Source organism: Lytechinus variegatus, chromosome 2, assembly GCF_018143015.1.
Source record: "Lytechinus variegatus isolate NC3 chromosome 2, Lvar_3.0, whole genome shotgun sequence".
NCBI lineage: Eukaryota > Metazoa > Echinodermata > Echinoidea > Temnopleuroida > Toxopneustidae > Lytechinus > Lytechinus variegatus.
Window position 1 is genome coordinate 26,044,817 of NC_054741.1, and position 14,151 is coordinate 26,058,967.

At 37.0% G+C, this 14,151-nt stretch overlaps 1 protein-coding gene across 1 annotated transcript in view; it reads right to left on the reverse strand.

Moving 5' to 3' along the window:
• Positions 1-14,151, reverse strand: part of LOC121407687 (guanine nucleotide-binding protein G(s) subunit alpha-like) — an 81,592-nt gene that overhangs the window by 53,534 nt on the left and 13,907 nt on the right. Inside the window, exon 5 of the mRNA XM_041598872.1 lies at positions 9,903-10,000. Coding sequence (XP_041454806.1) covers positions 9,903-10,000 — 98 coding nt within the window. The remainder of the gene's footprint in view (positions 1-9,902; positions 10,001-14,151) is intronic.

The following is a 14,151-nucleotide window of genomic DNA, read 5'->3' on the forward strand; positions in this document are numbered from 1 at the left end:
CATCGAATATTGAAGGCGGGGAAAATTTAGTCTTTTGTTTTTGCGTCGATGCGATGCGCTTTGCATATGCACTACGCACTGACGGTATGCGCTGGCGTTGGCCGGGTGAGCGTTGCACAAGCAGATGACAGAGCAAAGTTCGTTTGTATTTTCCATGATCACAAAACACACAAAAAAGGCCGGGAACCAAAGCAGAATTCTTCCCAAAATATCTTCAACAATGATATTTGCAGATGACAACATATAAGTTTAAAATGAAACAATAATAAAGACATGAATCACGCAGAGTCGATCCGAATGATTTTCGGTCAACTAGCATTCGCAGTCCATTCACCAGCCCCGTCCGCAGCTCCGTACCGGTACACTCACTCTCCCGAAACGATAGGCGTGCTTGACGTCAGCGCCAGCAAACAATTGCAATCAACGGAGAGCGCTGTAACTTGCCTGAGATTGTGTAGTTGGATCCAAAATGAGCTCCAAATAAATTTATGGGAATAAATACGTAATTTTCTCTGGATGGTCATTTGAATTGCTATTCAATGCTGATATAACGATTGTGAGGAAAGATTGTGGAATATGAGTTATGACGATGTTCGAGAATTAATCCTGATAATGACAATCCAGTTTTTTAGACGCAATTGAGCATGCGATCAAAATAAATACGAATGTTTCGAATCGAGCCCTAAATTCATCTAAATTATTACGATTTAACAAGATTTTATGGTCATACTAAGAATATTGACGATGTCAGCAAAGTATGTTATGTTCATACGGAAGAAATAATATTTCTATTGTTCCATCTCTGGACGTCTCCTCCAAGCTCCGAGAAAATAAGCACAATGCGCATGCGTGTTTGATGACGTATGACATATTTTCCCATTCATGAAATCAGAGCCCAAAGTTGGGCACAAACTAGCTTCAAATTGATGGGAAAATATATCAAACGCAATTTTCTCTGTTTTGTCATGTAAAATGATATTATATGGTGATATTACGAACTTGAACAGAGTTTTTGCATGTAGACAATGTTCGAGAATCAATCCTGACGTGATGATTATTTTTTTTAGACAAGTGCACTAGCTCGACTCAAGAAGTCAAGTCGATCGTCATGAGATGTCCGCCATTGAAAATTGAAACGAAATACAAACGTTTCACATCAAGCTCTAAATTCATATTAATGATTATCATATGCAAATTATTGTTAAATATTACGATTAAATAATGTTCTATGGTCATGATTTTAATATTGTTCATGAAAGCAAGATTTATTTTACGTTGATCGCGTCAATTTCCGGCCATTTTCTGGTTTGATTAAAGAACAGTACTGCGCATGCACGATCGATGGCCATGACTTCCATTCATGAATTCATCGTGCATAAATTATCTCGGCACGAGCAGACGAGTAAGACTCGAACTATGATCGAAATAAACTTCAAATTAATGGTGAATAGCATCATAATTACTCATTCGGTTTCATTTTGGGGGCAATAGAAATCAAGTAAGTAGTAGTAAAGTTGGACATTACTGATATTTTGATGATTGATTGTGTAAACCAAACGAATCGGCCGACGTATTTTTTTTTTTTCCGATGCACCGATTTTGCAAAATCTGCACCGGTGTTCGATGACATCGATCGAACACCGATTTTAAAATCGATTCGACTCAGGCTTAGTAGTTAGTGATGGAAATTGTCTAATTGTAGCAAAAGGCAAATCAATATAATCATTTTAATGAGGCTGGGGAAAATCATCCACATTACAATCCTGGGTCCATGTATCATAAAGCTTAGCAATTGATTATGGGGTGGATTTTATAATTGATCATTCAAAGAAAAAAGCCCCACAATCTTGCTTAATGTTAAAGGGAAATGAAACCTTTGGAAAATGTGGACTTGTGTGGATACAGAAAAATAAAAAAAACAAAGAAAATTTGACAGATAATGAAAGAGTTATGAGCATTTGAATATTGCGATCACTAATGCTAAGGAGATCCTCCCATTGGCAATCCGACAATTATTGTGATGTCACATGTGAACTTTTCCTTTGGTGGACTGTAAAATACCCCCCAAAATGTCTCTTTTTGCTCATTCTAGGATGATACAAACTCTTTATCCATAATGTATTCTTTGAAAATTTGTATTACATGCCCTCTTATAGAAAGAATACATGATCTACTGATAGATGTGATACATAAGGCAGTGTAAGTGAAATATATTAAATACAAAAAGTACAGGGAGAGTTGTTCACAGGTGACATCACACATCTTTGTTGCATTGCCAACCAAATGCTCATAACTTTCTTATTGTCTGATTTCTTTCAAACTTTCATTGATCTGTTTCTTTGATATTTCTGTTTTCACACAAGCTATCTTGTTCCAAAGTTTTATTTTCCTTTAAGGGGCCAAGATCCAAGAATACAGTGCTGCAGATCTGATTCAACATGAACCATCTCGCACAACAATTTTTTTTAAATATTTCATTGAAACATTAATTTGTTCTATGTACATGTCATCCATTAGTAGGAAAAAAACCTCTTCACTTCATGGAAAATTAGAGAAACTGGACAAATTCCAAGACCCATTGACACTGAAGTACCGGCTGTTACAGCTACAGTTAATAATGGTGCTGCTTGAACATTTACATGTATATCGCAAAATGCGGCATACTGGCGCTACCTATATCACATGGATGGGTGTTTTAGGTGGGTAAAGAACATGGAACTTTTCCTCTACAATCAGTTTGATCAAAGTCAGGCATAGGCAGCTGCAGAAATAGGATTCAACTGAACTACTGCTGCTATGACTCGTGCATGCACGCTTTTCTAAAAGTGTGTGCGTTTGCAGTACATGTATGTACGGTATACACAGCACAGTGACACACCCATTACTTACAATGTAGGCCTACATGTACATAGCTGTGGCGCAGTGCAAGCCTCATTGGCATAATGAATACCTATCTCGGCTATTTCAGGAAATTGCATTGCTATTTTTAGAACAAGGGTATTTTGCTCATGCTATAATAGGGGTACAGGTGGAGTGGAGGGGTGTGGGAAGAGGGGCTGGGGAGGAGGGGCTGGGGTGCAGGGGCGGGCGGGGTACAAGGCAGGGGTTTGCTTGAGGAAGGTGATGCATTTGTACAAGTGGAGTCATGTTGGTTGCTATTCAGAGTTCAACTGATTTATTGTCTGGGCAGGGCACAGCAGAATACTAGCATAGTGTACACACAAGTATTAAAAAGATTATTTCAATAAAATGAGACCAACATAATATCCAAAAGGTGCTTTTCAAGATTACAAACCATTTTCAAATCCTCCAAAACATGTGCATTGTATTATGTAGGCCTACACAAAAGGGGATTCAAATGAGCATTCTCCCCTTGTCCTAAATGTGTGAAGTACACAAGTTTTTATTGAACTGCTTTGAATGTGAAAAGAGAAGAGAAATTAATATATCAGAACAATTCTGGACATTTTCTCAAATTTTGTGTTTTTCTTTTTCAAGAGCAAAGGGGGAGAGGGGTACTTCACATGATTCCATATAATCTAATTTACAACACAAAAATAACACACCACATGTACAGCATACATGTAAGCTTGTATGTGCATTTACAGGGGAGTTTTACAAGCTTAAGTATAAATTTCAAACTGCATTGATTTCAAAATATACAAATTTAAAGTGGTGTTAAGACTAATTTAGTTAAGTCATATGTTTTAAAAGTCTGATTCACAAGACAAAACTAAAAAAAAAACCACTATCATCAACTTATGTAAACAGTCTAAAATAAACAGAGTAAAATTAGCAGAGTAAATTGCTGAAAATTTCATCAAAATCTGATAACAAAGGACAATGTTATTGAATTTTAAAATTTAGCAATAATTTGTAAAACAGTTTAATATGCACATCATCATGAATATTCATTACGTGGACTGATAATGTCACATCCCCATTTTCCTGTTCCATTATTTTATACACAGGTGAGAAGGATCCCACATAATGAAATACATTACATGTAAGTTGCAGCAATGAATATCTAATGCACTAAATCAGTTGTCAATCCCATTTTTTTAGTCCTTGGAGAAAAAAAATTAAATACACCTAATTTAAGAAGAACAAGTGGGGATATGGCATTACCAGTTTGCTCATTGAATATTCATAAAGACATTCCTAGAACTGTTTCACCAGAATAATGCCAAACTTTAAAATGTCATAACTTTGTTATTCTTTGTCCGATTTTGATAAAAATTTTCAGTGTTTTGCTTGTCTGTTTTGTCTTTATCTGTTCAAATCACATTATTTTCAGCCTGAAGTACCCCTTTAAGATCACAGAAAATTATCAGTACATGAATGAAAAGCCCCTATGTTTAAACAAAGGAGACTTGTAACCTAATTTGTTTCATAAATTTTTTTACAATCAAGTTTTAAATGGCAAAAAACATGCTTATATTAAGTCTAGATGTACGTACATCTTTAATCTTGGCTTTTCGTTTGAATTTGATACTTGCAATTCGACCCAGATGTCTTTAAAGATCTACAAATCTTGGAGAGAGTGCCTGACAAATGAAGACATACTTGACTGCCCATCAAGGCACGCCAAGATCCAAAGATGTCATCTTGGATGAAGAAAATACATACAATACGCATTCATCCACACGCACTTCTTCTCTCGTCAACAACCCCAATCTCCCTTATGGCCCCCCTTGCTAAAATTAGACACACAGAGATATGCATGCGCTAATAGAACCAGATGAAATTAGAAGATATGATGCAGGCCTGCACAGAATGCAGAGGCATTGACAAACTTTTTCCCAAGCTAGTTCGGCGGGACGACACGAGATGGAAGAGTGACTGGTGGAAGGGGTAGATTTTATCTAGTCTGTTGATAATGTCCGTGATGGAGAGATAGTGAGAACAGGGGAAAGTAGGGCATATTGGAGGAAATGAGAAAGGAAGAGCATTGACTGGCCAATCAAGTATGTTTTGGTGATGGGTCACAATGGAAGTCTGGTCAAAAGAAGAAAGATTTAAATATGATAGACTGAACGAAGAACATGGGGTCAAAGTATGTATGTAGACGGCAAAGGATGACTAGCTCATTGTCCATTCAGTATACACATATAGCAGAGCAATTGATAAGATTTGTTTCAGGATTCATGATTTGTATCAAGTTGTAATCTATTCTGAAGAAATGGATATTACCACAGTAAAACTATACATGAGATTTTGTATGTCGGACTACTAAGCACCTTTTAAGTGTTTAACAAGCGGAATGCCTCTGGCCTTCTCACCTGCATCACGCGATTAAACATAGCAGCGGTGCTGACTTTGAAAACTACAATAACTCGCACAAGATGTTCAGTGATACTTGGTTACTCTTATTTCCACGTTTTATGAACTAGACCAATACACTTTACAGAGATAGGATGGTAATTCAACAAATACCCCCAATGTGGCCAAAGTTCATTGACCTCACATGACCTTTGACCTTAATCATGTGACCTGAAACTTACACAGGATATTCAGTGATACTTGATTACTCTTATGTCCAAGTTTCAAAAGTCAGATCAATTAACTTGCAAAGTGATGATGGTAATTCAACAGATACCCCCATTATTGCCACAGTTCATTGACCTTTGACCTTGGTCATGTGACCTAAAATGAACACAGGATGTTCAGTGATACTTAATTACTCTTATGTCCAAGTTTTATGAACTAGACCAACATACTTTTAAAGTTATGATGGTAATTCAACAAATACCCCCAATTCAGCCAAAGTTCATTGACCCTAAATGACCTTTGACCTTGATCATGTGACCTAAAACTTGCACAGGATTTTCAGTGATACTTGATTACTATCATGTCCAAGTTTCATGAATCAGATCCAAAAACTTTTAAAGTTTTGATTGTAATTCAACAGATACCCCCAAATCGGCCAAAGTTCATTAACCCTAAATGACCTTTGACCTTGGTCATGTGACATGAAACTCATGCAGGATGTTTGATGATACTTGATTAACCTTATGTCCAAGTTCAATGAACTAGGTCCATATATTTTCTAAGTTATGATGACATTTCATAAACTTAACCTCAGGTTAAGATTTTGATGTTGATTCCCCCAACATGGTCTAAGTTCATTGACCCTAAATGACCTTTGACCTTGGTCATGTGACATGAAACTCTAATAGGATGTTAAGTAATACTTGATTAACCTTATGGCCAAGTTTCATGAACTAGGTCCATATACTTTCTAAGTTATGATGTCATTTCAAAAACTTAACCTTAGGTTAAGATTTGATGTTGACGCCGCCGTCGCCGCCGGAAAAGCGGTGCCTATAGTCTCACTCTGCTATGCAGGTGAGACAAAAATGTGGAGCGTTGTGGCCCAGTGGATTGGTCTTCTGACTTTGAAACAGAGGGTTGTGGGTTCGAATCCCAGCCATGGCGTAATTTCCTTCAGCAAGAAATTTATCCACATTGTGCTGCACTCAACCAAGGGGAGGTAAGTGGGTACCCAGTAGGAAGAAATTCCTTGAATGCTGGAGCGCCTAGGTAGCCTAGCTAAAGCCGGAGTAATAACAACCAAGTCCTTTGAAAGCCCATACATGTAGAGACGTTATTCATAATGTATAAATGCGCAAAACAAGAACCGACTATTATTATTAAAACATGTGCGCACCTTCTTTTCAAAAATGAATTTAAGGCAGTACATATACCCACTTCTTAAACAGAACAAATCTCACAATACTCCCTTAGAATTTACTTTTTGAATTATCAAGTACAAGTAAATTAGAAGTATGCTGATTTCATTGGTGGTAATTCAGACCAAAAAAAAACAAAAAACTTCTGATTGAAAGTTTGTCTGCCTGTATCTGATTAAACACAAGATGAATTCTTTATAAGACGACAAACCCCCACAAAAGGGACTCAATCCCTGAACAAATTGAATCTCTTCTTGTTAATACATATCCCTTGCAGAAAAATGATGCTCTGACGACACAGGTCTTGTCCAAAATAGCTTTCACGTTCTTAATATAGTATCCATGCCCTGCTTAAGGGATGATACTGTCAGGAGGAAAGAGAACGGTGAAATCCAAATTTAGATACATCATCCGACTCCTTGCATATTAGCTAAACAAAGAACCATACAGTGTATACACTATAAAGGATTACCATTCAACAAATTGAGAAATGTGTTTATGTGAATGTACGTATGTTGCATGTGCAATGTACAGTAGAGAGTTCCATCTTAAACTCTCGGTTCTTTGTCATCCTGTAATAGGTTGCGCTGCAAATTTGACAAGAAATAAGCTGCAACGACAATGGAGATTTAATGAAAATTCATCACACTAGAAATAGGAAAGGGAAGAATGTCACTATTGTGTCCTTTCACAGAATAAAGTCAATTTATGTAAGACACGTATGCAAGACGGTAATAATGTGACTTTCTAAATGTGTTATGTTTCTTAATGATCATTCACGATCCATGCCTGATATCAGCAAAAGGTTTGGCATTTAGAACGAGACAGTTTAGACCGAAGTAAAACACTTAAAAATACATTTAGAATTGGGGGTATGATCATAAATTTGGATTTCAGTTTCTCATTCATTTGCACAAATATCAAGTGAACAAGATTTTTAGTAAAGATTTTAGTCAAAGAATTTGCAATATCTAGCATGGCCATTAGGATGTGAAACACAATGTACTAATGTTTCAAAAAAATCAAGAAATGCAATTCGGTATTATCCATCAGCTTGGCACACATTGAAGGAGATCATTAGCTATTAAACTTTTGTTTCAATTTACAGCTTTCATGTTTGTACTGACCCATTCAATTCAGTACATGTACATTTACAATTAACATAAAATGTTGTTCAAAGGTGAAGAAACAGAATCAAAACACTTGGAAGATGTTGATGTTGTCTACTGAATAAAACATTTGCACCTAAACCGATGCATGCTAGAATATTAGAATTACCGGTATCAATTCTACAGGGAGTTTCATGCATAGCAAATTAGTAAATGTATATTGAGTTACCTAGTACATTGACTATTAATTGTCAGCCAGAATGTTTCAGCTGCTTTCGGTGGTACTCTGACCAGACTTGGGCACGAATGCTCGAAAGTGGGCATTTTTTTCACCCTCTTCCTCCAAATAAACAAAGAATCAGGACAGCTGCCATATTTTAGTCTTTGCCACAACTGTTCCATTAATAAACTCACATCCCAAAACCAGATATACAAAGGTTCATGTGAATGTTCCAATGTTAGCTACACAAGCCAATTATAAACTACATGTAAACTACACACCAGTCACATGCATGATGTACCATCAGAAAAAAGGTCATTTCTCTATTTTTCATACTATTTTATAAGCAAACAAACTATTGCTCAATGGCTCTTCTGCGAAATTTAAGAAAAAGATGGGTTGTGTGTGTTCTCTACAAACTGCACTGTTTATTCAATTTTCCATCTCCTATCAATATAATGGTTATGATAAGGTACAAACTGAAATGAAATATTGTACTGACACAGAATAGACGAACCGTGCACAAGGGCAAGGAATTCTAGGTGAAGATACGTGCATACTTGCACACATGCCCACCAACTTCCTTTAGAAATATGTCCTACATAGAAAAATGTGAACTATCAGCTAGATGATTGTTGGTGGTAACAGAATGCCAGTGCCACCTGGCTATTTGGGATGTAGCCTACTTGAAAAGTCCCGTTTTTTAATTGTCCATCACGGTATGTGTGGCCATGCTTAGGCACCCATGCTGCATCTTATAACACACGTGCCTACGTTACAGTACTACTGAATATCGTACATTTATTATCAGTAGTTAATGAAAGCAAATTCCCTATTTACCAATCAAATAGCAAGGGTTCATAACAGCAGTTTAAAACCTATGGAATACAGCAGGCTTGGCTTGCAAACCATGGCAAATTTTTGTCACTTCCTTCTCGTTAGTTTCTGTTGTCTTGATTTTTCAACTTCCAATCTCTTTCTCATCTTCCAAACTTTCATCATTTCACAGAGGTGCAACTTAAAATTGGTCCTAAAAATATCATTTGTCTTGGAGATTAAATCAATGCATCATGCGCCCCAGCATCACAGCTTCTTCCCCACATTTCATTTCATACACCATAGAAAAGGCTTAGGAATGACTTTGGCATGAAACCTTTGTACATTAGCTTTCAACAGTAATTTCATATTTATTTCAATACTCTCTCTCAAACTTCCTCAGGGGACCTGTCTCATAAAGAACTTGGGGTAATGGAAGCTTTGCAGAACTACCATGGCAACGGGGCTCAGCAGCCAATCAAGCTTACATGGTAGTAACCAAAATGGTACAATTACATTTTATAGTTAGCAGTCGTTTGTTCTCTTATCAAATGATCACTGAGCCTTGTTGAAGAAAAGACTTACTATTATGGTAACGTTGCCTGTATGGCAGCAGCCGACCAAGATAAAAAGGTTTCCATGGTAATAACTTTGATGACAATGTGACAACGTTGTTCATTTGCTATGAAACAGGCTACTGGCAAAAGACTTGAAGGTAATTTACCTTGGTAATACAATTCAGCAGCCAAAAAAATTCTGTTCATGCAATGGGGTAGTCAGAGTGGTAAAGTTACCATATTACTAAGCTGTTCATGCAATGGGGTAGGGCCTAAACATAGAGAAACACAGTGAATTTTCAAAAAAAACAATGAATACATCATAGTTAGAAAACATTTTGAACAAACATGTATAATCGATGTTGACATTGCTGTCCGTCCATAGTTGTGATTGATCGGATCAATTGTAACTCTGACGTGGCCCAGAATTATCAGGGCGATTTGAAATATCCAGCTAAGAAAAACCATAAATGGGGCGTATGAAAGATAATGAAGGGCAAATACTTACTATTGTGCGCTATCTATAAGTTGATATTCGTGCGACCTGTCGTAGCATGCTTGAACTCCAGCATCTATCCATAAATGTTTTGTATGGTCCCAAAATTCCTATACAGAAAAGAAAAAGAGAGCAAAATAAGGTCATGTTGTGTTAATATACTTCTACTTCTTGAAGTATAAAACAAAATAATCTGCATGCCTTGATTGGCAGTAGTACTGACTTTACAGCTCAGTACTGGAATACGAAAGTGTACTACATATAAATAGGCAAATTTCGAACATCAAAATTTTCAATGATCTGTAGTGCCCACATACAGGTATCTGAAACTTTCGATCAAGACATGATACACCTGATACAGAATGACAAATGCCACAGAAAATCAACAATTCAATGGGAGGGAAATGTCTAAAATCTTAAAGATAGAAGAATGAACATGTAGAGACCTGTGCAGGTTTCCAGCAAACAAATATTTCATGAGAAAGTGCATGTATGCAAAAATTTAGAATCAAGCAAAATCGCCATATTGTCGTAGATCTGGATGTGGTATCAGGTAAGCCCTGCTTTAGGGCTGGGGCCCATAACACAAAGGTTAGCAATGTTCGTAGAACATTTTTCTACGATTGATTCCATTGACTACAATGTACGATCAATCGCTAACCTTTGCGTTACAGGACCCTGGTGAGTTCTGGATTATTTATGGGGCTAGCCCACTTCTGCAACAACCAGTGCCAGCAGAAAGCAGATTAAGGATAGTCTGGTACTGTTGGTGGGGCCAAGGCCTCCTTTAGCCGAACTGATCATACAGAACTGGCAAAAGTTTGCCAAAATGTACAGAGCTCTTCATCGGTTTTGATTAATATGCAGTTTTTGGACACTAACCAAGTACTAGTACTCCCTACTTTCACAACCATTATGATTTCAGGAGTGATAGAGTTCCATAAATCCAAATCCAAATCGGGAGTCCAACTTCCTCATTTGAACTTCCTTTACAATGCTAAAATTAGCAGCATTTTGGATATTAATAGATAGAGTGATCTAAAAACACTGCTTGCCCATGGCTATGATGCTTGGCAGGGCTTTGTCTATTCTACTGACTATCATAACTCATTGAGTAAACCATCCCAGGGTTTTCAAAACCTCATCTAGGGTACTCAAAACCAAGTATACTTCTCAGATCTACATGTAGATGAATCTTTGTGACACATTTTGACATACAAACAATGACAAAGCAATCAAAAATACTTGGCAATAGTTAATAACTTTCTTCAAGCTTCATTTCTACATTTACATCAGGATAAATATAATTTTCAATAGAGAAGCGCATGCTACTCCAGCTTTAACTTGTTAAGTGATACCTACATTTAAAGTGTGCAGAAATGCAACAAGTGGAATGCCTCTGGCAGTCTAGCCTGCATCACGCGATTCAATATAGCAGCAGCAGTGATGACTTTGAAAACAACTATTGAATAATTATTCACAAAGAACACTATTCATATGATAATAAAAGAATATGTTCATTGACCGTAAATGACGTTTGACCTTGATCATGTGACCTAAAACTCATGCAAAACTGTGATATTGTATTACTCTTTTGTTTAAATTTCATGAACTAGATCCATAACCTTTCAAAGTTCTGATAGCAATTCAACAAGGCCAAAGTTCATTGACCCTAAATGACCTTTTACCCGAAACTCAGGCAGGATATTCAGTGATACACCATTACCCTTACATTGTACATTTATAGTTTCATGAACTACAGTGTATATGTAGATGCATAGACTTCTAAAGTTATGACGACATTTCAAACACTTAACCTTGGTTAAGATTTTGATGATGATTCCCTCAACATGGTCTAGTCATGTGACCTTAAACTCTGGCAAGATGTTAAGTAATATTTGATTACCCTTACATGTGTACCCAAGTTTCATGAACTAGATCCATAGGCTTCCAAAGTTATGGTGACATTTAAAAAAAAATAACCTTGGTTATAAAGATTTCAAGCAGCACCTACATGTGTCAACTTGCTCTGCTATGCAGGTGAGACAAAAATGGCCTCAATGCAAATATGAATTAAACAAAAAGATGGATAAAAGCTGGCTGCAAGAACAATTTGTTTACAGTACATGGAAGTTGATATGTTAGAATATTAAAAGTTTCCTGCACTTTATAACTGGTGATATAAATGTACATATTCGCTTGAGTCCGTTGTGACATTGTGCAAGCTGTGTTAAGGCTTGGAAAGTATAACCAAGGAGATATCCATGCCACATTCTCTAGTGAATATCCAAGAAGTTCCTTTCATCAGTTTTTAAATCAGAGCGGAATGCCTTTCCTAATTCTTTATTTTTTTTAACTATTGAGAAAAGAATGTAAACAAATATTAACATTCAAAGAGTTTATGTCGCCCTATCACACAGTAAAAAAAATTGTAATTTGAATGATTCCAGTGAAAAATAAGGCTTATGACAAATTTTTAGCAAGTGTGAAACCAAACTAGAATCACAAATTTAAATTCTGCTCCCGATGTGAATTCCAGTTAAGTTTCTATCATATTACGGTACAAATTTTCTGTGTGAAAGGTGCGATGATTCTAAAGACGAATTGCAATCAACAATGATTCAAGATTTACGTGTGACAAGGCCCTAAATAAAACAGCATTCATTCTTGCAAAGACCCTCCCATCAAAGATACATTGCACACCAATAACCTATCATGGACAGGTAATGGGACACAAGTACAATAGGACAATGACCAGAAGGAAATGTATGTTGAAAATAAGGCCTGGGGTATGAATTACTATCCAGAATAGAAAAGTTCATCAGAAAGATGACTCCAAAAGAAAAATACCGGTAACAATAAACAAATAAAGGAATTTGCTTGACAAACTCAATTCTTGCTTTAAAATCAGAATATTAAAAGGTCAGTTGAGTATGTGAGAAATCATGATCAAAAGTTGTCTCATCGACAATTCTACATTTATGGTTTCTAGTTCTATTTACATTAAAAAATCAATCAAAAACATTAATTGTTGTATGGTTTCTATTTACATGCCATTCGAAAAATGTCAATTATCATGGTACCTTTCTTTTCTTAATTAGAAAGTCCTTTTACAGGGTGTGAATCAATCTGCTAATTGTCTGCACGCATAATTCCATATTTGTTGTTGTTTACAAGATATGACTGTTTAAAAGCATGGCTGCTCGCCTACTCTCTAGGAGACTGAATTTGTTTACAATATTTACATTTAAAGTCAACAAGTAGAATCATAGAATGCATTTGGCAGTCTGTCTGCATTATATAATTCAAAATAGTAGCGCTAACTTTGAAAACAACTGCAGTAAGTGAACAATGATTTTTTTTCCAAGAGAGGAAACCCATTCAATAGATAATAACACTCTAAAGGCGGTGCTGCACCATCCCGAGTTTGCTCAATCTCAAGATTTTAGCCCGATCGGCCCTCTTCGCGATTAATCTCGAGATTCAAGAAACCCCGTCTCCACCATCGCAAGAGCGATTCCGGCTCGAGCGAGGCAACACGCCCGATATTCCGAGCATGCGCACTTTCGATCTTGGAGTTTCAACGGCCCGCACTTTTGAATAACTTCCCGCGATATGCAATCATGTACATGTACTCTTTTAACTAGCACTTTCGCTGAATTCGACCGTTGTTATGCAACAATCCTCTCAGCTCAGCCGCGCTATAATTATAAGCGAATGAAGTATTCTTCGTTTAATATGATGGCGGAAGAGGCAACGACAGAGGGGGAGAGAGAGAGGAGGAAAGAAATGCTATTTGCTCACATTTTGCGAAGGAATAAGACGACACTGCTGTCAGTGTTGTTATTGACTATGACCATCGTCGAGAATGAGCACCTCCCCCATCGGTCTGGTCTCTCCCAAAATCCATTCACTGGGGGGCTTGGGGGACACCATCGTTGCTGATTGGGGAATTGATGAACGCTATTCCCGATATAAAGTTGACTTTCGCATGCGTTCGGTACGATCGCGATGTGTTTGTTTTGACCAAGGCGGAAAAGGAACGCGAATTGCATTATGGACTGACGTCATGAATAAATTGACCCGAGTCCAATCTCGAGTGCGTCTGCACCTATGAATTAGCGGGATAATTTGTAAAATAGCGCGCTATTTTGCAAATAAACCCGAGTTGACTTGGGATTGCAATCTCGAGATTAATCCTACGAACTAGCGGGATAATTGAGTCTGCATTACAAACAATCTCGAGATTTTTCAGATCGGG